Consider the following 26,552-nt stretch of genomic DNA (forward strand, 5'->3'; position numbering starts at 1 on the left):
AAATCAAGATAAAAGATAACAAAAAACTTACAACCTATAATAATTATTGGCATGATTACTTGTCAAAGTAAAGCAAATATAGTGTGCTCTTCTCTGGAGAGATTGGGTCGCCATTTGACTACCTAAATGCTTAGGGATCACCACAGCGGATCATCTCCCCTGCATGCCCCGCTCACTATATCTACAAACCCCCTCTGAAGTTTTTCTCTTTCCTTGTCCCTCTCAGCTCTATGGTAAATGGCCTGCATTTGTATAGCGCTTTACTCAGTCCCTAAGGACCCAAAGCGCTTTACACTACATTCAGTCATTCACGATGGCAAGCTACATTGTAGCCACAGCTGCCCTGGGGCGCACTGACAGAGGCGAGGCTGCCGGACACTGGCCCTCTGACCACCACCAGTAAGCAAACATGGGGTTAGTATCTTGCCCAAGGATATTTGGTAGCCTGGGATTGAACCACTAACCTTCTGATTAGTGGCTGACCTGCTCTGCCACCTGAGCTACAGCCACCTCTATAGTCAACATCGTTTCACCAGTAGATACAGCATCCCTCCTCTGCACATGTTCAGACTATCTCATCTCTAAATCTGTCCATTGTTTCGGATGGGTGACCTCAGGTAAACTCATCCAACTTCATTATCATTCCTCTGTTCCTTGCAGCTTTATGGTTCCAAATGTCTCCCTCTGACTCTCACAGTTTCTGTCTTGTTTCTTCTGATTTCCATTCCTCTTCTCTCCAGATCACATCTTCTCTCCATGTCGCTAGGTTCCATCTTGCCTACCACACACCTCACCACTGTCTTGCTGTCCTAACAAATGTACGGCACCAGCCTCACATACTTCCCTGCCACTGCTGACTTCCTCATGCAGTGCCACAGTTCCTCTTGGCACCCTCTAAAAAAGGATGAAATTCAGGACTGTACACAGGTTACATCTAGCAAATATCAAAGTGAGAGCAAAACAAACAAAAAAGAACCCAAACATAATGTCAAAAGATCTGAATAAATCTCTGCTGAAACATGTATTAATATTTTTATATGCTGTTTTATAATAAGAAATGTAGAATGTAGAATAGTTAATTTGTTAATTGATATTAATATTGATAAAATATACTTTTCAGAGTTTGCAAAAGATGGTCTGCAACATTTCTGGGTCAAAAAAGGTGGAACAATGCAATAAATGTTGGAAAAACTCAGATAACACATTTGCAACATATTTATTTTCATAATTTTTTAGGTTTATTAGGTTACCAAAAACTATTAATGATACAAACCTGTGAACCATTCATCCGCCCTGGGTTCAGAATAATGGAACTGTTGCTCGTTTATCAGGTAAGTAACAGATTATTTAAACTCACAGAGACAATGACAATTTTGAAACAGCATTGTGCAACCAGTTATACTCAGCTTTGCAAATACACTAATGTACTCTGAGCCGTTCTTCGTTGTTATTATAGTCTGTAGCTGCTTCTTTTATTTTGAAAGAAACACCGGATTCAACATACATCCGCTGCTCAGGACTGCCAGACTTAATCCCATGCGCATGCGTGACACATCACGAGACGCAAAATCTGCGGGGATGACGGTTAATGTAGTTGAAAGAAAGGAAATCCACTACCCAAAATGCACTAGCATTTAGGATATACCAGGCGGGGAATAAGAAAAGTGACACCATGCGTGAATGCACCCTGCGATAATTGTCAGGTTTAAGAAATAGAAGCAGAGGAACAGGTTGTGTAAACATAACAGGTGGCAACTGAATATTTTGGGATTTAGTGAGAGAGCTGATGAGTTCAAGTATGTTTTGGTGAAGACGGGACCGCGGATTCGGCCCTCACGCGGGCGTCTAAGCTAACTGTCGTATTAGCTGTGATGTTTTCAGAAGTGAGCTAAGCCCACAACCGATTGGTGTTGACACCGTGCCTTTTAAAAGAAAATGTCTAGCTTTAACTTTGGTTCGGGAACTCTTGGGTCCACCAACACAGGTGGAGGATTCGCATTTGGGGCCGCAACCAGGTAACGACAAATTTTAGATAGCCCACTTAGCTAACGCTAGCATAACCAGAGGTATCTTGGCGTTAGCAGATACGGCTTGCGAGTTTCAAAGTCAGTGCTGGGTACGTTGTTTTCCCGAGCTACTCAGCAATGTCGGGTTATAGATGAGCATTTTAATTAGATACATTTGTAAACTCTGTTATTTGAAACTTTGCACATGCACGCACTGCAGAGTGAACTCTTGCAAATTGCGGGCTGCCAAGAGAAGTCTTTGAAGTGACAATTAAGCTATAGTAATTGTAGTTACTTTTTATTTTTTAAGAGGGAAATTAGTTCATTACTGGTAATAATGTGATTGGGATTACCATCCATCTGTAAAGCACTTATCACCATTTAGGTTTTCTATATAGAAATTTAAGACCCTGTGTATTTTCTTCGACAAAATCCTAGTTGTTAATCTGTGTGTACTGTAACCATAACACAATGTCAATCTTTTATTAGTTTGAAACTTGGCAGATATTGTAGAAGAATGTATGGGCCTAAACATATTACTTTTTTTTTTTTCTTCGAAAGTGCTCCTGCGGCCAATACCGGTGGCTTTTCTTTTGGTACACCTTTGGGTACAGCAAGTGCAACCCCCAGTACCAGCACCAGCACCCCGTCTCTTGGCCTAGGAGGCAGTCTTTTTGCTCAGAAACCTGCTGGAGGATTCTCCTTCAATACACCTGCCTCAAGTAAGAATGCAAAATAATAAAGAAATAAAAGTATTTGTGATATTTCTGCCAGCTGCCCATCTTATGTTGGGACCTTGTGTTATTTCAGGTGCTGCTGCGCCCACTACAGGCCTCACATTAGGTATGTTTGGGGTTCTCTGGGGTATTTTTAAGTTGAAGAGCTTCTGAACAACAGGTAATGATTGTGAATTTTTATTTTTATTTTTTTATTTAATAAACAATTACTTTCTCTCAGGTGCCCCAGCCAATACAGCTGCCACCACTGGCTTTAGCTTGGCTTTCAACAAGCCCACAGCCTCAGCTACGCCGTTCTCCCTCACAGCTACTAGCACCTCTTCGACAGCCGCTGCTGGGACAGGCTTGACGTTTGGCTCTGTCCTGACCTCCACTGCTCCACAGCAGCCTACAGCCACTGGCTTTGCCCTCGGTCTCGGCGGAGCTACGACCACCACCACGGCAGCCTTAACAGGTCCATCACTAGGCAGCAGTCTCTTCTCCAGCACTGTGCCTACAGGTGAGAGGCAAACTGTCAGCTTTACAGAGCTGATGTGTTAAATACATGGCCAAGTGGGAGTACAGTGAATGCTTTGAATTACAGAGTGTTCGTTTTAATTAGTTGTCACAGTTCTATAAACTGTATGACTATTTCTTGCTGCAGGTCTGAGTCAGACTACTCTTGGTGCAGGAGGCGGGTTATCGTTCGGTTCTCTGCTGGCAACCTCGACAGCGTCATCAGCAGCTCCTGCTCAGAGTATCGGCCTGGGTGGAGTCGACTTCAGCACTTCCTCTGAGAATAAGAGCGACACATCATCTGGAGCCAATGCGCAGTACGTCCTGCTGACCAACACGGTCCTTTACTGTCTTATGGAATATGTCTAATGTCTCACTCTGCTGTTAATGTTTAGCACCGACTATCCTTTCTGTTCTAATGATGAAAAACACTTTTTCTCACCCTCAGGGACAGCAAAGCTCTAAAAGATGAGAACCTGCCCCCAGTTATTTGTCAGGATGTTGAAAATTTTCAGTAAGTATCATTGTGTGATTTATTTATTTTTTAATTTTTTTTTTTTAATCGGGTGTTTAATAGGTTGAATGCAGCAGTATGACCCAACCCAAATTTTATCTGGTGAGGTCTCTAGGAGTCCCCATTCTGTGTAAAATCCCAGATGCATACATATAGTTTGAGTAGTAGCACTTTGAAAGCATATTTTGATAGTTTGCCATATCTATCAGAGAGCTTTTATGTCATCTACAAGTGATTTCCTTCTTTTCTTAATTCTTTTGCAGAAAATTTGTGAAAGAGCAAAAACAAGTTCAGGAGGATATAAGCAGAATGTCATCAAAAGCCATTTCTAAAGTCCAAGATGACATCAAGAGCCTCAAACAGCTTCTGTCCGTCAGCGCCAGCGGTCTGCAGCGCCAAGCTTTGGCCATCGACAAACTGAAACTGGAGACGGCACAGGTAAAAACGGTGTACTTATGTTGACACAGGTGTCTATTTCTGATGCACATTATTTGTCATTAGAAAGTCAGTAAATCAGAAACTTGCATTCCAAACTTCTAGTGGATACACAATATATAGTGTATGCAGTGTTGCAAAATATATAAGTCAGGAAGTCCAGTATCAGTGTTCATTTCCCAAAACATCTGTAGCTGTACCTAAGATAAACAGAATTATTTTAAATTGGACTTCAGATGAACTTAATATGTGGGTTAACCTTTCCTGTTCCTTATACCTCACAAACTAAAAATATGAAAAAGTTTCCCTTGGAAATCTCACAGATTTTTTTTTTCTAGATGTTTGACTTTCCTCTTTCCTTTGTTGCTAAGGAGTTGAAAAATGCTGACATAGCACTTCGTACACAAAAGACCCCCCCTGGACTTCAGCACGAGAATACGGCTCCATCAGAGTAAGTAAGCTATTGGATGAAAGTCAGAAAGTAAATCCAAGGTCAATGTGTGCTATTGCAGTCCTTTAGTTCTCATAGACTCTGTTTCAAACGACTCTATTTCATTTTAATATCATAGGACAGCAATAAAAAAATACACTTGGCCAGTGGATGTTTTTGTCAAAAAGCTTCTCTTAATAGTTGATTCAAAAGGTTAATAATGAACATTGCTTAATGTACTGAGATTTAAAATGTGTCCCTTTTGTGTGTAGTTATTTCCATAGCCTGGTAGAGCAATTTGAGGTGCAGCTTCAGCAGTACCGGCAGCAGATAGAGGAGCTGGAGAACCACCTGACAACCCAAAGCAGCGGCTCTCACATCACTCCTCAGGGTGAGAACACATTTGTCTGGCTGTTAACGTAATTCTGTTCATGTTAAAGTTCGGTTTGATCACAGTGTTACATGTTTCATTAACAAACAGGCTACAGATGTGTTTGCATTCAAGATGAAGAGAAAAAAGACAGTTTCTGGTTCTTTTCTTTTCTGTAACCCACCCTGTTTTATTAAAATACATCAAATATTTATGCAGACATTTTTTTATGCTTTTGTTTACAGATCTGACCTTGGCCATGCAGAAGTTGTATCAAACATTTGTCGCACAGGCCGCCCAGCTCCAGTCTGTCCATGAGAATGTCAAGGTCAGTTTATTCCCTCCTGCTTTTACATATGTTAATAATAATAATAAAAAGATCCTCATTCGCATTGCTTGAAATGTAATGTGTAATAATGTATAGGACTGGGTGACGAGGCAGTTGTAGCGTTTTCATTTAACGTGTCTTTCTCTCTGGTGTCTTGTTGTATAGATTTTGAAGCATCAGTACCTCTCCTACCGCAGAGCCTTCCTGGAAGACTCCACGGATGTGTTTGAGTCCAAACGGGTGTCTAACAGGAAATGGCAGAGCACGCCGCGAGTCACTACTGGGCCTGCTCCGTTCTCCAGTGTGCCCAATGCTGCAGCTGTGGCCATGGCAGCCACATTGACCCAGCAACAGCAGCCAACTCCAGGTCTGACTGCCTACAAGTTCTAGCAAGTTTCTCCTTTGTTAGGAGACTGAAGGAGAGGAAGGAGAATCAATAATAAAAGCAAGTTGTGGAGAAGACAGGATCAGTGTGCTTTTAACATATTTTGGTAGCAAATAACTCAAAAGGTGAGAGAGGATGATTAAAAGTACAAAAGTAACAGCAGCCTTATCTGGTGTTAAGGTATCTGTGCTTTCTGTAGTGAATGAAAAGAGGCTAGAAAGGAAGAAATGAGAGAAATCTGTTGCTTAACTTTAACAGGAGACATTTGTGCTGCCTTACCGTCTTGTCTCTGACTCTCAGTACAAGGGTTGGGAACATTTATTTTATGCACCTTACAATTCAAGAGTGAGGACATTAAATAGATGGGCCCCAGTGCAAAATGAAGACCAAATCCCTTCTGTTAATTTCTCTCCTCCTCCGTGTGCCCTCTCTAATGGGATACCAGAGCAGCTTTATGGCTGACATCACTGGGGAAAATGCACAGTGGTGGAAAAAGTCGAGCAATCTCATTTTGAATCTGGAAACTTCTAAACCTCAGTTTTGGGTTTTGTTTTGTTTTAGCAATGCTAAAAGTGAGCCTAGTACTCAGTTGAGGTTGTTGTGTAATGAAGTTAGGATAATTAATGCACTTGCTGCGAATTTTGTGGTTTCTGAATGATTAGTCCAGGTAGTGGTGCATCTTTAGATTTTTGTCACGTCAGTCTGGGCGTTGAGTTGGTGTACGTCTATGGCAATGTAGCCCCAGCTATCTTAAATCCGAATGATATCTCAGACGTGTGGGAAACACCAGTTAATCTGACACCGAATCAACATGCTCCTCTCTGAATATACAGGGTAGTAAAATAAGAAGAGAATATATTAAAGTTGTCATCCCCACCGTTCCTTCAAGCACACAGCTTCTGTTGCCCAAGGTCTTACAAGTAAAAAGTCTAGTTTAGACACAGATATTCACTTTAGAGAAACCATTCTCTAAATAACCTTAACCTAATGACATTTACAGTTTGACTGTCATGCTGTTTGTCAAATTCTTTCTACTCTTTGACAGTAACAAAAAAAATACTATTAAGTACGTTGTATTAGGCATAAATACACGGATTAAACATTGTGTTTAATCGGAAATTGATTTGGCATTTTGTAGGAGCTTATATCCTAAAATATCTAAATGAGACTCTTATACTGAGCAGTCAAGGACTCAAATTCAGTTTTGTTAAACTACAGCCAACATAACCTTAAGAATATTTACTGCAACATCTGGTTTGAGTTGTAAGCCATTTTTACTGGCACATCAGGGTACCTGCATACAACTAACACACTAAGCTATATATTACGGTAGCATGCTTTTGCAGTCTCTTTATTGACGTAACTTCAAAGGTTGATGGGATGTAAAGGCAGGTTGGTTTAAAAATGTTAGTCTGATCTCTACTCATTTGACAAAGCTCATGAGATGTGCTTTGACTGTTATCAGATCTGCTGCCCACCAGATGTTTGCTAATTTTTCCATTTTTAATGAATATTTCACATACTTTTGAACACTTATTTGGGTATGCAGATGGAGTTGTACGTTAACACCTAAACTAATTAACTATGTGCCAAGTAGGTATGGGACTATTTAACTAATCCATTCCTTAGCCACTGTTTACTGAAAAAGAAAAAATAACAACAACTTAACACACAAGCCACAATAGTTATTATTGTGTGGTAGAAGTGCACACCACCTCGGTGCCTGCTTAAGATTTTTTTTAAATTTCATTAAAAATCAAATAATTTTTTTTGATCACTTGTTCATTTTATCCATTTGTGCTCTGGGTATGCTAGCTATCCAACAAGGCTGTAGTATATGAGGTTAACATGAGTCGGGTTTGTAAATTATTTTTGGCTAGGGTAATTGATTGCTTTATTTAGCAAATCTCCCACCTTTTCTGCTAAGCCTAATTGCAGGCTAGTATATTTATTTATATATTTATTTTTTCTGCTTAAAGGTGACCTGTTTAGATTCATTTAGTTGTTGCATATTAAACATGTTGAAAGTTTCAAAATGAGTTTAGTGTACAAGTAATCCCAGCAAACCAAACACTCAGCCTTCAGAACTCTAAATGCAAGTTTTCTAATATTTTTTTCTTAACTCATGACACTGTTTGGATTGCATTTATATAGCGCTTTTCTAGGCACCCAAAGCGCTTTACAATTCCTCTATTCATTCACTCTCACATTCACACACTGAATAACAAAGGATTATCATTAATATGGTTATAGTAGCCCCACCCACCTGCTTTTCACAGCTTTTTTTTTTTGCAAGGGGCAGCCAATCAGAAGAAAGTTGACTGAAGAGAGAGGAGCTAAAACAGGTTTGTTTCAGTCAGTGGATGAACTGAGGGGACGTGAGTCATGCAAATCTAAGTAGAGCTCGAAATATAATAGGTCAACCTTAAACTTGGGTCATTATTGAAATGTCATGTTGGAGGGTGATCAGTATCACAGCATTTAAAGATGCAGTGGGCTGGAGTGGTTTTTTTTTTTTTTTGGTTTTTTTTTGTTTGTTTTTTGGTAGATTCACATCCGACCTGTACACATGCCAGATGAGAATGGGCCTACACTGTTCAGATTTCTGTCTCCATGGACATTGGGTTAAGGTACCAAAAGACTCAGGACTGAAAATAACTCTGAAATGTACTTTTTTCTAGTGGAACTAAGGCTGAGAACGGTGAAAAGCCCCGGTCACTTACTGGCCTAAATGAAGCAGTGTTCTCAGTGTGTTTGTGTTGTGAACAAGGAGCTGAGGTTGGTCTTTTATGTGGACAGATCATTTGGATAATGAATTGTCAGCAGTGACAGTAAGTGTGTGCATTATCTCACTGTTCAATACCTTGATATATTTGGCTGGTTTGGTTTTAATAAAGGCCATACCACTGTAACTTGATGAAAGTGATTTCACTTAAGGGCTACTGTCAGTGCAACAGGGCTGGATCATTTCACATAGAGTTCATTTCAGAGAAAATGTGGAGCTAAAGAGCTGTTCACAAGTTGTGATTTCAGGTATTTTATCCAAGGCGATGGTATGTTGTACAGACATTTGCTTCTCAATTCTGTAAAAAGTCTACTTTTCTTGTTGGTTTAACTGTTTGGTAGTTCAGAAGAGAACAATTTGTTGCTGCTCACACTGGTCCATAAGTACCAGTGAGATACATTAGTGCCAAAAGAAACTGGTCTGTATGGCCACATTGTGTGTCTTGATTGTACAGGGGAGTTTATTTTCCCACCATTTTTCTCATCTGAGGATACAGCGTTGCTTGTTGTAGATAGCGCTGCGAGCTCAGCAGTATTGGCACTCAGAGGAATAAAGATTGGAAAACTGCCGTTGAACATGTCACGATACAAACAGGAATTCATTGAACCCACTTCCAGTAATCATCGGCATACTGCTGCTGATTACGGTGGTGTATGGGTAAAAAAACAACCTAAATGATTAATTGCTAATGAAAACACTGCTGCTTTTGGACAGTCAGTCCTCTTATCAAACGCTAGGTTTTTGTTTGTTTTTGTAGGATTTAATGGAAGTCCACACTCATCCAGAATTTGACATTCTGTGCAGTTTTGCTCACACTTTAAAATATCGTCTTCCACACCTCTACAGTCTCACTTGGCACAATAATGACTATTAAATAATGTAATAATTATTGGTCTGTCAAAGTTGTTTTGACTTTGAAGGTAATTGTGGATATTAAGCCACATTAATACTCTCTAGTTGGTATCTTCTCACTGTCAGTAACGTGTATGCAAATGCTGTATTTTCATGAGTGCTAATATAACAGCTGTTCCCATTTACCTCTTTTTTCCTTTTATAAAAGAAGTGAAGGAATTAATGTGACTTTTTATTTATTTATTTTTTAAAATGGTAGGTAGATTACCAGTGTCACAATTTGCCTACATGAACCTGAGATGCTCAGTAATGAATCTGAATTATACCTTTTGGTATCTTTGTTTTTCTGTGTGTTAAGCTTGAGCACAACAGTTCACAATAATGGGCCTGATTAGTTGACTGTTTGAATGTTGCTATTATCTCCAAAACATTTCCATATTCTTTGTCATTTATAGTGTTTAGTATTTTGTTTGTTTGTTTTTTCCCCTGCTAGTGGCGTTCAGGAGGCATGACTATTACAGGGTGTTTTGGAACCAGTAGAATTTACTGTTAGTTATCTGAAATTAGACTAAAAAAATCAATCTCTTGCAGGTTTTAGCTTGTCATCTCTCTCTAAAGTCAGACTCGATCCAACAAAGACGGATTTGTAGCTTATAGTAATTTACAATGGAGCTTTTGTTTTCATAATCGGTGTAAAATTATTTAAACGAACGTAACAAAGGTCCTTCAGTTTATGTTGGACGCATGACTCAAAACTTGACCACGCTGTCTTTCACAGGCAAACTGTACCAAATCACTGATTTTCTTTGTTTTGACCAGTTTACACTCAAAGGCAGCCATGAATGCCGTTTTCACATTTCTTATCTAATTCTCCAGTGCTTTTACCTGTAACCTTGTGTTTTAATCTTATATATCCAATGCCTGTTGATACAGTATATTTAATCTATAAATATGTTGTGCCTTTTAAAGCTATATTCAGTAATTGTGTGATGCATTTTTAAAAAGTTTTTTTTAAATTAAATTTTAGGTATGCTAGTTCATTCACTCTCAGAAATCTTGAATTTGGAAACTTGTCAAATGCAGTAGCACTTAGCAATTAACAGCCAATTGTTGTTCCAAACTGTTTGTTTGTGTTTTATGTAAGTGGAATTGCATATTTAATTGAAAATAAATTGGTTTTTAAACAAAGAAACGCTTGTCCTTGTTTCTTTTTCACTGAACTTGTTTTAAGAATGTAGACTAATTGAAAAGCTCCCAAATTTGATAAGATAAAAGAGAACGCTTAAAGAAAACAAGACAAGTTTCTGAGTGAAAGAACTAGCAGTGCTTCCTTTTTCCCTCCCAGCTTGCCAGCAGTGATAAATGCGCTGCTGATTAGCTGGAATATTATAGTTGAAAGCCTTTATAGCAGGATAGTACATATTCATATGTACTTTGTGAAAGCCTGATCCGTTGCCTAATTATTGTCATATTTCAGCTCATGTGAGGTTGCAGTTAATTAGATGCTGTAGTCTTTTGATGCCTCTGTCGGCGCAGTCATTAGATCAGATTATCATATTTTATTTGAATCAACTGCAGGACTTGTTTCTAAAGCTAAAATAAAGCTGTCAGCGTGACAGCAGTGCAGTTTACTTTGTGTTTTTTGTCTCACATAAAAGAAGAGTAAAAGCCTGTGCTCTCTCTTTGTGCCTTAGGGACCCAGGCGCCTCTGGGGGCAGGGTTTGGAAACCCCTTTGCCTCAGCATTGGGCACTAGCTTGGGCTCTTCTACCCTGGGAGGTATTACCTCTGCTTTTTTTTTTTTTTTTTTTTTTTTTTTTTTTTAAATGAATATTCCCTGTTTTCTCGTGTGTTTTATTTTTTGCTAGACCCCTGCATACTTTGCCATTTCCCCTAATGTTACCTGGTGGTTAAATCAAAGTGGGTTTTTAAAGAAAATGTATTTGAGTTTGGTTGTATGACAGACTAAGCAGCTGGTGTGTATGTGTCTGACAGAGTGGTGCAGTCAGAGCTTAGCTGTTTCTCTTTTCTGCTCTGCCTTTTGCGAGGAGTCAAGTGCGTTCACACCACACACAAAAACTGCAATCCTATCGTACAGTTGTTACCTGGTAAACAGTTTCACTCAGCTGTCACGGCGAAACGCTGTGGTGTTAAAATACGGGCATGTCAAATTGCAAATCCACTTGAGAGTGTGGAAGCAAGTGGTCTGAGCGCACTCAAAAGTATTGTCTGTTTTCTCGTAGTTTGGGTATTCGGTGAAATCTGCCGTTTTTCTTCCTTTGGCCTTTGCTTTGCGGTGTAGTGCACTGTGAGTCCTGTTTGATTCTGCATTATTCGGTCAGAAGTTAAGCCAAGTGTGGTGCTCTGTGGATTAGTTTATGACTTTTTTTTTTTTTCTTTTTTGCTTGCTTTTGTCTGCTAATGCCTGCCAGTGTGTAACTCCTGAGGCGCTTCTTGTTTTTGTATCTAGTCTAGGCTGTGTGCTTAGACCAGTCTGACTTCCATGTCACTCTCTCCCACAGGTTTTGGTGGTGGGCCAGGATTTGGTGGGGTGGGGACTGGGGGGTCTTCTTTTGCCTTCTCTTCCACCAATAAGCCCACAGGAGGCAGTCTGAGTGCAGGTACAATACATGCTGTATATAGCACCTTAACACCTGGGCCACCAAACATGATGGCAACAAAGAATAAAGGCTCAGCTCGCTAAGTGTATAAAGTTTGGAAAGGGTCTAAGCTGTAACTGTGTCTCATTAGTGTAATGTAAATGGAACTGCAACAAGTTTAGTATATCCATATTTTAAAGTTATAATGAACGTCCCAGCAGTGGGTAAATACAGTTATGTGTATATATGTTTGTTTGTGTGCGTTGGCACTTTAGAATCTTGGGGGTTTTAAGCTAGGATGGCAAAATCCTTATAAAAAACCTCTGAATTTCATTTGAACTTCCTTTTTCTGACACCAGATTTTCTAAATCCTCATGTTATTCATGTTTTATCTTTTTGTTTTTCTCGTATTTGACTGTTTTTTGTTTTTTGTTCCTTGTCTTGCTTTACTAGGTTTTGGTAGCACCAACAGCTCAGGCTTCAACTTCAGCAACCCTGGCATCAACCCCTCTGCCGGCCTGACATTTGGCGTGTCTAACCCACCTCCTGGAGGCTTTGCCACAGCAGCACCCTTACTCCAGTTGAAGAAGCCCCCAGCTGGTAACAAAAGGGGCAAGAGATAGAAACGGGAAATGATAGACGCATGTTACTGAGCAGCTGACCAGCTATGGGTTTGTAGCAAGTACAGCTTGATCTCCCAAAAGCATAGAAGACGATGCTAAAATGACCATTACCCAACCAAAACGGAGGAAATATGCTATTCTGAATTGTCCAGTCTTCTACATGCATTTCTTTTTAATTTACCCACATTCACGTTTTCCTGTTGGATCCAACTCTGCAGAGGGATTAGACTACAGAAATTAGAGCAGAAGTACACGAGTGACTCTGTTTTTAGCAGTGATTACTTTTGCCTTTGGTAAAGAAGGGAGGACCCAAATCAATACAGTAGGCAGCGGCATGTAAAGATAGGATAAAATAGCATTTATATCATTTTAAGCATGGATTTAGCTCATTTGCATTGCTTCAGAATGTTTTTCTTTCTGCACACTTTGGTCTGTGGTGCTACAATGCCTTTGGGATTGTTGGCTCACTTGCAAATTGCTCAGTTACTGGTGAGAAATTGCTTAAGCCAGAACATTTTATAAGACAACGTTTTTTCCGTTTGTTTTTTTTAATGCTTTGAAATGGTTCTGCTGTGCTCCACAAACTGTCAATCACAGAAATGCACTCGAGCGCTTCCCAAATGATCACGTGGCCCAAGGATCGTCCAGGAAACGATCAGATAAGATTTATGGAGCAATGTTTGTGGCAGAGTTTCCGTCTGAAGTATCAAAGGAGTGTAATATTACATCCTAGATAGTTTTATAGGCTCCGGAGCGTCCAGGGTTGTTGTTTTGTTTTTTTGAGAAGCACAGTTTTATTTTTATATCAAGTAGAGAAAGATATGAGATTTGAGAGGTAAAAGTGGACTAGAACCTTGAGCTGGCCCATTATCTAGCTCATGTAACCTGTGTTTTGTTTTTTTTCTTTTGCTACTCCATCCTCATTAATTACTTTTAGACACATTATGGTTTTTGGTGTTTTGCCCCTGTGTACTGTTGCAAGAACTTGAGATTCGAAACTTTGTGCTCTTCGTATTACATGAGTTCATTAGATGTTAAGTTGGTTGAATTTGAAAGGGATTTCATATGCATATTGTACCTGCTCAGTTTCTACATGTGCTAGAACAAATCTGCACTTTCCAGTGTATGTGACCTGACGGTGATTGTGTGAATGTGCATGTGTTTCTGTCACACAAGTATGAAATTGTCTCTCTGGTCTGATCATATTTCCTTTGAGTACTGGGGCTGGTCGGGGGTCAGATATTCTGCTTTTTTTTTTTTGTTTGTTTTTTAAATTGTCCATGTTGTTGTTATTATTTTCTAATCACAGTCTGTGGAATCCTGAATTTTCTAAAAGCTGTTTAATAATAAAATCTCCAATATGATGTTTTGCCTGTTTGTGGCATCACTTCAATAAATGTGTGTTGACACAGGAAAAACTCAACCATCAATATGTTGTATGTCACATGCTTTGCAGCAGCTCTTCCCGCATCTGATATATTTTCAAGTCATCACACGAAGCAAAGTTAACCCAGACTGTTTGTGACAACATAATTGTACTATGAAGCTTTCAAGGCTGTAAGCCATATAATGCCAAAGTTTGGGAAGTTGCCCTAAAATTAACGCTTTCACACTAACTTCTACTGTTCCTTTAAAAAAAAAAAAGGCACAGTCTAGGTTACAGATTCCTTATAATGTAGTCAGGACCTAAGAGGCCTTCTGAGGGTACATCAGTCTCTCTAAACTCGAAACTAATGTGTTTGTCCTTTTGCAGTGTTACTTTGGTCTTCCACTTTTCTATCTAAAGTTAAATTTTATCTTAATAAAAATATTAAAGCCAGTGACCAGTTTCAAAAGAAAGTTTATGTTTAAAGTTTTGAGACTGTAATAAAACCCATAAAGATTCCTCTAAACACATATCTGATTAAATGTATCATTTATTCAATTTGACCGACAGGTTTTAGCGTAACTAACATGAGGGAAAAGGTATTTTCCCAATGATCAGTTAGTCTTACTACAATAAACTTAGGTGAGAGAGCACAGTATGCTGTTTGAACACTGATCTCTGCTGAAAATGCCCTTTTGTATATCTGTGTAAATATTCCATTAATAGTTCTAAATTATGATGAATGATTCATTTGTTCCTTACAGCAGGGGGGTGTCTAGAAGGGGAGCAAAGGGGCCTGCATCCTGAAATATGATAGGCTGCCCCATCAAAGTCACTGTATTAGAAATATTACTACAGTACTGTCTTATAGTGCCCCAAACCATTATACAGCATAGAACGGGCCACTGGTGCTACTGATTCTAGCTCTTATTTAAGTAAAAAGTTTTGAAAGTGGTGTTTTGTGCACCAGTTTGTTTTCACTGGAGGAATATTTCTGACTGAGTATTGAGATTTATGTCAGTGTTCTCCATGGGTGTCATGTTATTTTCGTCAGACAGATAACGCTGCCTCCACATGAACAGAATCAACTTTCTGGGATTTCCTTAGCTGGATGATTGAGCATGTACCAGGAACAGTGTTTTCAGCAGAGGGGGCGGTAGTGCTCTTCCCGTGGGGTTTCTAATACCACAGGGAGAAGAAGAAGAAGACGCCGTTGCTATGCGACGACGCTACAACACTCCCATGAACTGCTAGGCATAAATAATCATTACTTAGGCTAGCAGCTCATATTTCAGGGGCGTCTTCCGGTGACTTTCTGTTCATCAGTCCAGGTAACAGGCTACAGTTTTTAAAGCAAGTACCATACAGTGGATTAATGTCGGTGAACATACTATAATTATGTTTGGTGGACTAGAAATTAGTATTAATTTATTAAGTTGAATCGGTAAAAAAAAAACGGTACCAGATGAGAGTGTATATGCAAATTTTAAACTTACTTCTTTGAAACACACTGTATTCATAATCATATGTCTATATTCCTGTCAAACTCCCATGGCTAGCACAGACAAATTTGAAGCACCAGAATGCAGTCTTTATATTAATTATGTTTTTTTTGTCAGTGCGGGTGATTTTTATTGTAGTTTTTAATTTTCTATTGGATTCTATTTCTTTTCAACTAATTGGACATTATTGCATTGTTTATATTACAGCCATGCCTCTTCCAGACACATTCTACTGTGCCCAGCAAATCAACATCCCTCCCGAGCTGCCAGACATCCTTAAAGACTTTACTAAGGCAGCCATCCGAACACAGCCCAAGGATTTGTTGCAGTGGTCTACAGCGTAAGTCTTAATGTCTGTCAATGAAGGTTCAGGTTAAGAGTAGAGATGTGTGTGATTGTGTTTTATTCCAGTTTAATTCTCACAAACAGGAGCATAAACCATGTCTCCAGGCTACATCACTGTAGGGAAAGGCAGGCCCCTTTCACCTGTGCGTGTCTTATCGTTGCATTGACTAGCTGTAATTAGATCCCAAGGGCTTTCATGTTAGTGCAGCAGTTAAACTATCTTACTGTCTCGAATAAAGAAAAACCATGCTAAAAGCACTCGATGATATGGAAATATTCAATTTATTTTCTTTTACCTTTTATTTCCTACCTCTAAGGACTCTCAGCATCCTCTTCTTTTTTATTGACCAATGTAGCTTGGCTTTGTTTATAGCAATAGACAATAAAGTGAGTCATACAGTGAAGCGAAAAAACAAATCGAGCGCCTCCTGGGTGATGAGATGTTTATGTTATTAAAGTAATACTTGGCTCTGTTCCCTTTCAGAGATCCTGAAAGTCAGTAAATGCATGGAAAGTTATATTTTTTCTTTTCTAATAATGAAGTGAAATATGCCACAGCATGCCTTTAAAACCTCTCACAAAGAAAAGCAAATGGTATATTTGAATGGTATACTTAGGAAGCTTGGGGGCAGATGAATTTCTGAGAATGGTGATGCTAAACACAGTGTTTAAGAATTCTTTGCTAATTATTATGACTGTGTCCTCTTCCAGATGCTTCAGTGCTCTGTCTAAAGGAGAGTGTCTGCCTGTTAAGGACAGGCTGGAATTAAATGTTGCCACCCAGAAGACGGACACTGGGCTGACTCCAGGTCTTCTGAAGATCCTCCACAAACAGGTAGTTTCTCAACAGCAGGCTCATAACCTGTAGAAGTTGTCGCACAAATAAAATTTTTATTCTCACTGTTGCTTTTGAAAGAAATAAATGCATTTACTTTATCACATATTTGCGTTTCGTCATTTACTGTTTTGCTTTTATGGGTATAATTATAACTTCCATTGAGTTTAATGTCCAACTTTGATTACTCTTCTATTCTTTTATGCGTGTTTTTATGTGTGTGTCTCCATATAGCAGTGATGTTTCCCGTGTGGGTCATTAAAGTTTCATATTGTCTTAAATCCATTTTATCTCACCTGGGCTGTTTACTGGCATCTCGGTGTGGCGGATTCATTAAAAGAAATGAATAATTAATATTTCCTTAAAAGCTAGCACTTAAGCGGCAGCATAAATCTTGTGAGAGTGCTGCTCTTTTGTTGTCTCGAGTTATTCATTTTGTAACATTTTAAACTGCATTGATAGTAGAAAGTCTGAAAGAAATCCAGAAAATCTGAATGCAAAACAAATGCAGATCTGTGCCATTATTTGAGAGATTATTATTAGTGTTTATATCCTGCTCAAATCTACTTTTTATTTGGATTACTGTGCATCAGTATTTGCGGTTATTTATGCCCTGGCTGTCCACATATAAAAGTCTAGAGAAAAAAGAGATTGTAAGTAAATAGAGCCACCAGATTCTCCATATCCAACCTTGTTGTTTATTTGTGGAAATAGGACTCATTTCAGATTTTATCTAGAAAGTGAATAACTAGATTTCCCCCCCTAAAGTCTCCTAACCCCCCATTTTTTTTTATCATCAAATCATAGCTGTCGCCCAAGACAACCTGTAGCAAAGAGGAACTGCAGGCGAAGTGGAAGGGCTTGTGTCTACCTGTGGCTCAGCTGGAGACCCTGCTGTCGCTGGGCAGCTTTGGCTCAGATATTGACTGGATGGAGTTTTTTGCCCTGGGCTGCAGCGCTCTTGGAGGGGTGAGGTGTTCACAATCCTGGCTATAAATGCAAATACAACTTTATATACTTCTTCCTTTGAGCCTTAAAAACCTGGTGCGAGGCCAAGCACAGCTGGAGATCCTCCAGCAGCACACTCTAGTCTCCAGGTGTTAATGTTAGATCCAGGAATTTGCAATGCAGTCTCCATCATCGGGGTCCCCTGGCTCCAAAAAAGAGTGACTGGATAAATCCTTCAGCAACTACTTGAATCTTTGCTTCGCTGTTAAGCCAATGATATTTTTTTTGGCTTCACAGATTCAGATAGAGCAGTAGTGACAGATCAAAGAGAATTTATTTAAGCATGAAGAACTTTACAGAAGATAAGTTGGTGTCTAGGAAAGCAAATGCAGCTAAGCATTAACAGCATTATGTGCTCAGTGTTAGTAATTTGGGTAGAATTCTACTCCTGTTTTCAAGGCTCTTGAACACTTTAACCACACGAGGGCACTCTTATGCTACTTAGATTTAGCTGTCTGAGTTACAGTGTGTGCATGCAAGTATATTTGCAGTGTGTCTTGCTTAAATGCGATGCAACAGCAAACTAATTCTTTGTTTTTGTGGCAACACAAATCCTCAGACTCTTATCAGTTCGCTTAAGTTTGCCTGCGAGATCCTAACAGAGGATGAGACGGGTGGTGCCGCAAAGATCCCGTTCGACACCTTTGTCAGGCTCTACACTTACCTGGCTCAGCTAGACGGGGACGTGCCACAGGAACGCATTGACAACTTCCTCGGCACTCTGCAGCCACAAGTGTAGGTGTCATTTTCTCCTCAGCTGTCAGTCACACCACAAGCAGAATGGGTGTAGTAGTGGAAAATTGAGCTATTTTGTATGCATAACTATTTTTTTTTCACACAGCGTAATTAGTTTCCCAGTTTGAATTATTTCTTCAGTCCGAGCTAAAAAAAAAAAAAAAAAAGGTTTTTGTTTGTTTAAAAAAAACATTTTCCTCTTTTGTAATTCAGTCATAACTCTGGATGTGCTAAGCAGTATTTTAACTCTGTTGGCCCAACATTTCTGCCAGTCAGTGTCAGTTGGCTCAGAAGCACAGACAGTTTAAGCGCTAAGCCATTTCCCACTATAGCCTCAGATAATGTTGTGAGATTGTGATGTTCAGTGTTGTGAAAATCCCTATGCTGCTGAGTGGAGCTGTTGCACTGATTCGCTGGTTTCTCTGCCCGACAGCAACAAGCAGAACGGCATGATTCAGGTTTCCAACTTCTACCCCAGCAGGAAGGGAGGGAAGCAGAGGCAGAAAGCAGTGGAAGAAAGAAGTTAGAAATAGGAATAAGGAAATGATGGCGCCCAATTAATAAATGGAGCAGCTAACGCTTCGTCAAGCACAGCTGTTTTTCCAAAAAGAAATTGGTCCCATTAATTGTTGGCATCAGCCACTGTGGCCGATTATTCATCAGTGTCCGGCTGAATCAAGCCGCTATTATGAGTCTGGTTGGATTTAATGAGCAGCAATAGAAGCACAAAGCTGCCGTGCTCAAACTGTCAGGTAGGGCGTGTGTGGATGCCTTTTATTTCCCATTCCCGTATGACTCGGCTAGTGAAGTTCATTTATCATGCACGCTGCCTCACCACATTTGGCCTCTCTGCTCGCGTCTGCATTTCACCCAGCAGACCAAAAAAAAAAAGGAAGTCAAATAGATAAGCGCCTACGCCACAAGAGTGTGAGTTTCAGCTTGCATTAGAGACTTGTGTTATATTCACTCCTCTGTGCAGTACTGTAAACAAACACAGGCACATTTCAACACCAGTGACAGTGACAGTGTGAAAGGTCCAGAGGTCCAGAGATACAGTATGACTGTTATTAACATATTTGCCTCTCATACAAACACACACAAAACTGCTACGCTGGAGGTATTTCAACAGACAGCACAACAAACGGGATCAGAGAAAATTCCGTCTTCAGACACTTTTGGCATTTGGTCGCAGGGGTGGAGGATACACGGACACACAGATACTGTAGCTTACCCCTTCCAGGATTGCAACTGTGGTCAAGTCAAAGAAGACTGGAAGACAGATAGAGCCCCCGCTAACTCGATAACTGCAGGCTCTCCGCCCATATGACACAGCAGAGAAAGAATTTTGTCAGGGCTTCCAGCAGTGATCTTTTTGTGCAACGCCCACGTTAGAACTGAGTAAATGAGCGCGCTGAAAATAACTCAATATTAACTGTAATCTGCTCATAATGCTTTTATATTTGGAAAGATTCCTATTTGTATTGATAGCTTTTATGTCTGGCTGAAGTCTGAAGCAGAGATAACTCTGGTATCAAAGATTTAGCGCACGATGCAGACAGCGCATAATTTGTCTTCATCAAATAACACAACATTCAGAAGCCATGCGTGAGGATGTGGATCGCCCAGCTGGAATTACAAGGTTAAACAGGACGAGATTTTTAGCTGTACTTATATTGTATTAAAAGAGGTATATAAATTGACAAGTAGAAAACATAAACACTGATTTGAACTTGGTTTCCTGTGGATCTTTTTTTTTTTCCAGGAACCGATGAACCTCTTTTGATAAGGAAATCAGGAAGTTTTTGATTCTGTGCAGGGTTTTCTCATATACAGGAATTTGCGGCAACCCCACACGTTTTATGCATAGCCAGAGGAAATATAACAGTTCCTTTTTTAACTACTTATTAGGGATTCATTCACCATTACATAGTGGGCATTACTGTGTATCAGTTGCACAGAAATAATAAAAAAACCCATTGATTTTTCAAAATACAGACTAGCCTTGACTGATCATTTTTTATAAGGATTATAAAAACGGCCCATTTTGAAACCGGAAAAACCCTGCGGGGTTATAGTTTTTTTCTTTTCTCAAAAAAGTACATGTTTGTGAGCTGGTACTTTCCAGTGATCTAGGAATTACCCTTAATGCTGTTACTGCTTACAATAAAACACTATGTTGAAAGCTCAGTTGTGTATTTATTCAGTCTGCAAGCACTATTGCTTGCATGAGTGTTAGGGGCTTCTATTTGAAAGCTTTTTGATCTAGTGAATTATTATGTCGTTGTTAATTGGATTTAGATACTCTGGTAATGTTGCTACAGTAAAACAGCAAAGTAGTAAAAACATGTCTTTCACCCTGTGCACATAATTCTTTGAGATTTACAAAATCCAAGCCTCATGACAGCAAATTACAAAGAGCAGCCTCCTGTTGACTTAAATCAAACTAAACCTGGCAAAGCTGGCAAACTGCACGTGTTTTGAGACACAACATGTTCTTGTTCTTTAGAAAAATGTCTGTCTTGTCAGTCACACCTGTCTTGGTTGACAGTTCTAGTAAAGTAAAAGTACAATCCACCAAGAATGCTGTGGCCTCAACACAGAGAAGCATTACTATCCTCCTCCTCCTTATCATCATTAGTTTATTTATTTAAAACATGTTGAGGGAGAGCCATAGAGGTGCCGAGGCACACAGTAAGGTGCAGAAGTAAATTTATGAAGCAGCAAAAGAAGAATAGATTGTAAATCACTGTATATGTAAATACCTACTGTTTGATTGCGACACATTATATGCTCCTCACAAAGCATTCCTTGGATATCCTCAAATTTCTCTCCAATAAATTTCTTTTTAGGGGCATCTTGCACTATAATAGTCAGGCTTACAGTTACAGATGCTGTGTGCCCCCTTTGTTTTAGGATGTTAGAACATGGAAAAACATGATGTAATTGCAAAGATGTCAGTGGTTTAGGAATCTCAGCTTTAGGGTGGACCTTGTTGCGCAGCCTTTACTGTTTCTCCAACTTTTGCTCACAACATCACATCTCCAGGGATGTGACAAATGTTGCAGGGCAGTGCGAAGGAAAAAAAAGGCAGTAGAAGAGAGAGCAGACACAAAGGCTTCATTCTACAGTGACTCTGTTGTGTAAGAGATTTCGGGGTAAGGATAAGGGAAAACATATTTCTAGCTGTTTTCTGAAGTTGCAGAATTTATCGTTCTGTGAGCTGTATTGTTGAACTGGGTTGAGCTAGACTCCACTTTGGGAGCATGAGAGCATTGTTGGTTTGAAAGATTTATGGGTAGGTTTTATCAGTCGGTTAGTTTCAGTTTACTTCAAAAAGAAAATCTAGATAAGTAATCTGTGATGACTGGAGATGTTTGTATGAATTGTTTTGCTGTATATATATGAATGAAATGAATTTAATTGACATGTAACATATTTAGTGCGTGTATATTACAGGGACCTGCAACATGGGATGATAAAGCCACTGGACTTTATCTACTGGGACGATGTGGCTTCAGCTCCATAACAAACGTTGCACACCGAAGCTGGAGGTTTAACAGTGGAGGTGGATTCGAATCCTAAAAGGATTGTGCATCATGTGCTGATATGTCAAAAATAACGAAATGATCTGGAAATACTGTCTACATTGTAAATGCTAAAAACAGAAATATGGCTGAACTGTCTGTGATATCACCCTCACTTCTCTCATACGTCTGGGGTATACGCTCACCGCCATCTTTAAGATGGGATTGACAGGCACCTGTCAATCAAGCAAAGACCCGCAAAGCATTTTCTCTTTGAGCCTCATTATCTTCCTAATGGAACAGCGATCTTAAAATCCCCACTGTGACACATATCAGCAGGTGTGAATTTAATTATTGAGACTTAAACTCGTTCAAAAAAATACTGTAATTACTTTTTGCATTTTGAGAGAGGACCTCGGGGTTCGGGGTGGGGGTGCTTCATTACATTCTGGGATTTATTGCAGCCATTATCATGCTGCCGTTGAAGGACCAGTATTTTATACAGCTTGATAAGTCCCTTGTACAGTAGCATTACCTACATGATTATGCACAACAGTCATTAGTTGCTCTGCAAGACGGCCAAAAAGAAAGTGTCCCCTCTTTCACTTTGAAGATTTTATATATCAGGACTTCTTAAAAATTATCTGGTCCTTACCAGGTTCTAAAATGATTTAATGAGACAAAGGATGAGCAACATCACGTGAAATATTACACAGTTTCATTATTTGATTAATGAAAATCAATGTGTGTGAAAAACTAAGTAAACTGTATGATTCTGTAGCTGCTTGAAGTGATAGTTTTTTGTGTGACTTTATCAGTCTCTCACATCACTGTGAAGGGATTTTGCTGTTGTACTCCTTCCATTAATTGTGGTTTTCTTGCATTTATTTATGCACAGCTCTATTAAGGTCCCACCACAGTGTTTCAGTCAGGTTGAGGTCTGTTAATTGTATGCAGTTCACGTATCTCGTCCTGTCTATGTAGACAGGAAAAGATAGAAATTTACATTTAACTATTACAACCTTCCTGGTCTTTGGGATATAACCTCGAGTTGTGTTCACTGACAAAGACGCATTCAGACTGATGGAAACATGCTGGCAATCTGTCTGCATTTATTAATTAGACAGCATAATCTCAGAGTGGTTGCAGTCTTTCAGGGTCAGACTGGGACTGTTTGCAGAAAGGTTGCCTCCTATCAGGTGAAATGAGTCCTCTGGGGTGAGTTGCCTGCTCTTGGAAAGATTACATCTATCTTGTTTTCCACTTGTGAATCATTTTCTTACTGCAGAATGATGGACCAGATTATTTGGAGATCACCCCACAACCAATCCCAGATGGCCATCAAGAATTGGTAATCTAAGGTCTTTGCTGATGTCTTTCCTCCTTAACACACACTTAAATGCTACAGACTAGTACTAACAGCTGCTGATGATCAGTTGATCAAGTGCATTGGATTAACAGCACCTTGCAGCTACTTACTGTCTTAATTCCAATATTATGTAAGGTTGCACTTGTTTGTAGTTTTTACACACACTGTTTTTGCCATACTGTTTATTAAATAAATAATAACCCAGTGTAATGCTTCATGTGTTGTTGCCTAGTGGAGGATGTATACTTGAATCCTTAAAACTGAAAGACGATTTTTAAAGATTTTTTTTAAATTAATCTATTTACAAGCCTGATTTTGTCTTTGGTCTGACATCATGCTACCAATACGTAACATTGATTGGTACAGCCTGTATTTGGGAGGGTTTTTTTTAAACACATGAATACACAGCACTTAATTAAGGGCCTCTAGTGATTGATTAAAATTAGCTAATTACCACTTGTAGACTATTGAATTTTTTTCCCCCTACTTAACATTCTACAAAAGCTTTTTCTCACCATGGATTTAAGTGTCGCCCTCAGCTTCTGAGTGCTGGTAGTGTTTTCTGCCCTGGCTTCATTAACTTATTAGGCAAGAATATCAAGGTTCTAATCAATAATCACCACGTTAGGGTCAGTGCTATAAAGAGAAAAAATTTTTTCCAACCTATTCTCAGACAGAAACAATCCTTTAAAAGCCTGTCATAAACACTTAATTTAAGTCACATTTTCAGTTCATTACACACATGCATGCACCTAACAGTTCAGTGCTTGTGCACATACAGGGCTCATAGTAGATCATTGTGAGGGACTCCTGCTATGTGCCAAAGAGGGGAGCATCGTGGGTGTTTTGGCTGCTTGAGGTTTTCAGGGGAAAAATGAATGACTGAAAGAGGAAAAGCATACAGGAGCCTGTCTAAACATACAAGCAACAGCAAGGTCATTTTATTTTCTTGCAGAAAAATTCAAGAAAACTCATCTTTCTTTCCTGGAAAGAAGAGTTTTCACATACAGTGGGATGCAAAGGTTTGGGCAACCTTGTTAATAGTCATTATTTTCCTGTATAAATCGTTGGTTGTTACAATAAAAAATGTCAGTTAAATATATCATATAGGAGACACACACACAGTGATATTTGAGAAGTGAAATGAAGTTTATTGGATTTACAGAAAGTGTGCAATAATGTTTAAACAAAATCAGGCAGGTGCATAAATTTGGGCACCACAAAAAAGAAATGAAATCAATATTTAGTAGATCCGCCTTTTGCAGAAATTGCAGCCTCTAAACACTTCCTGTAGGTTGTAGGAGATGGCCATTCCAGAACGTTGTACTCTGCATGAATGCCTTAGTGGATTTTGAGCAGTGTTTCAGGTCGTTGTCTTGTTGAAAGATCCAGCCCCGGCGCAGCTTCAGCTTTGTCCCTGATTCCTGGACATTGGTCTCCAGAATCTGCTGACTGAGTGGAATCCATGTGTCCCTCAACTTTGACAAGATTCCCAGTCCCTGCACTGGCCACACAGCCCCACAGCATGATGGAACCACCACCATATTTTACTGTAGGTAGCAGATGTTTTTCTTGGAATGCTGTGTTCTTTTTCCTCCATGCATAACGCCCCTTGTTATGCCCAAATAACTCAATCGTAGTTTCGTCAGTCCACAGCACCTTATTCCAGAATGAAGCTGGCTTGTCCAAATGTGCTTTAGCATACCTCAAGCGGCTCTGTTTGTGCTGTGGGCGGAGAAAGGGCTTCCTCTGCATCACTCTTGCATACAGCATCTCCTTGTGTAAAGCGCGCCGATTGGTTGAATAATGCACAGTGACTCCATCTGCTGCAAGTTGATGTTGTAGGTCTTTGGTGCTGGTCTGTGGGTTGACTCTGACTGTTCTCACCATTCGTCGCTTCTGTCTATCCGAGATTTTTCTTGGTCTGCCACTTCGAGCCTTAACTTGAACTGAGCCTGTGGTCTTCCATTTTTTTCAATATGTTCCTAAATGTGAAAACAGACAGCTTAAGTCTCTGAGACAGCTTTCTGTATCCTTCCCCTAAACCATGCTGGTGAACAATCGCTGTCTTCAGGTCATTTGAGAGTTGTTTTGAGACCCCCATGTTGCTACTCTTCAGAGAAAATTAAAAGAGGAGGGAAACTTACAATCGACCCCCTTAAATGCTCTTTCTCATTATTGGATTCACCTGTGTATGTAGGTCAGGGGTCAATTTGAGTTCCAATAATTAGTTCTAAAGGTTTTGGAATCAATAAAATGGCAACAGTGACCAAATTTATGCACCTGCCTGATTTTGTTTAAACAATTATTGCACACTTTCTGTAAATCCAACAAACTTTATTTCACTTCTCAAATATCACTGTGTGTGTGTAAATATGATATATTTAACTGACACTTTTTAATCTAACAACCAACAATTTATACAGGAAAATAAAGACTATTAACTATTAACAAGGTTGCATCCCACTGTACACGCGTCTTATCGGAAAATGCCTTTTTACATGAAGAATATTCCATGGTAATGTTTTTTTTAAAGTAATATTACTCTGCTTATAGGTTAAGACATATTTCAAACACATGCCGTGAGGACATTCTGGTTTTATTTTAGAGTTACAGCTATTTGTATACACAACTCCCCATTATCAGAGGCTCAAAAGTGACTGTTTGACTGCTTGAAGTCTAGAACCCACACATACAACCAAATGCTGTGTTTCCTTGCTTGAGATGCTCTGTCAGCAACTGCCTGCTTGTGGATCACACTGCCTTCAGTAAGTAAAAAGCCAGCTCTGCAAACCACAAGTATTTCCACTCATGAAAGCATCTTTTGACTGAAGACTTTGACAGTGATAGTCTTACCTCCTCAACAGTGTTCTCGACTAGATGTGAAAGAAACCAACAAAGTAATTCAGAGTTCGTCCACTTTAATAGTTTTCTGTCTTTCAGGCCACTAAAGAGTTTGCTATCTCTCTCTGATATGTTTATTTAAGTTTTGCAGCCTAATGATGGCCACCCTCACTTGCATCAGCATCTCACCATACCACAAAACTACTTGTCAGTGAACTGTTCAATTGCTTATGAGCCTCTGAAAATGATGACTGCATAAAAAACGGCTTCATGAATTTGAGCTGAAAGTCAGCACTTCAGTCACATCTTGATTTTTTGATTTAGAAATTGGTTGAGGAGGTGTAAGCAGACAAAACGACAAACATTGTGTCATGCCAAAAACGTATGGACCCAAATGTATTCAGTGGATCGAGGACTCAGTAAGACACTCACACTTTCATGAAATCCACACATTATCAGAAGTCC

The 26,552-nt window shown here is 39.4% G+C and overlaps 2 protein-coding genes across 7 annotated transcripts; both read left to right on the forward strand.

Moving 5' to 3' along the window:
* Positions 1 to 1,599: 1,599 nt before the first annotated feature.
* Positions 1,600 to 13,977, forward strand: nup58 (nucleoporin 58). Of its 5 annotated transcripts, XM_080865892.1 has the most exons (14): positions 1,600 to 2,015; positions 2,568 to 2,728; positions 2,817 to 2,849; positions 2,964 to 3,242; positions 3,387 to 3,555; positions 3,687 to 3,752; positions 4,016 to 4,190; positions 4,559 to 4,638; positions 4,890 to 5,008; positions 5,233 to 5,315; positions 5,481 to 5,682; positions 11,032 to 11,115; positions 11,859 to 11,957; positions 12,390 to 13,977. In XM_080865892.1, the coding sequence occupies exons 1-14, from the start codon at positions 1,936 to 1,938 to the stop codon at positions 12,557 to 12,559; spliced, it is 1,800 nt and encodes a 599-aa protein (XP_080722018.1). In that variant the 5' UTR covers positions 1,600 to 1,935; the 3' UTR covers positions 12,560 to 13,977. The 5 variants fall into 5 exon arrangements, with proteins under 5 accessions (XP_080722018.1, XP_080722020.1, XP_080722019.1 ...); XM_080865894.1 differs by lacking the exon at positions 11,859 to 11,957; XM_080865893.1 differs by lacking the exon at positions 11,032 to 11,115 and having other exon boundaries at positions 1,601 to 2,015.
* A 1,154-nt stretch (positions 13,978 to 15,131) lies between these two features.
* ropn1l (rhophilin associated tail protein 1-like) lies at positions 15,132 to 23,442 on the forward strand. Of its 2 annotated transcripts, none has more exons than XM_080865309.1 (6): positions 15,132 to 15,256; positions 15,635 to 15,767; positions 16,484 to 16,607; positions 17,415 to 17,576; positions 18,175 to 18,350; positions 21,807 to 23,442. In XM_080865309.1, exons 2-6 carry the CDS (start codon positions 15,637 to 15,639, stop codon positions 21,874 to 21,876), a joined length of 663 nt encoding a protein of 220 aa, XP_080721435.1. In that variant the 5' UTR covers positions 15,132 to 15,256; positions 15,635 to 15,636; the 3' UTR covers positions 21,877 to 23,442. The 2 variants fall into 2 exon arrangements, with proteins under 2 accessions (XP_080721435.1, XP_080721436.1); XM_080865310.1 differs by lacking the exon at positions 21,807 to 23,442 and adding an exon at positions 18,784 to 21,800.
* The last annotated feature ends 3,110 nt before the right edge of the window (positions 23,443 to 26,552 follow it).

Source organism: Rhamphochromis sp. 'chilingali', assembly GCF_963969265.1.
Source record: "Rhamphochromis sp. 'chilingali' genome assembly, chromosome: 18".
NCBI classification, from domain to species: domain Eukaryota; kingdom Metazoa; phylum Chordata; class Actinopteri; order Cichliformes; family Cichlidae; genus Rhamphochromis; species Rhamphochromis sp. 'chilingali'.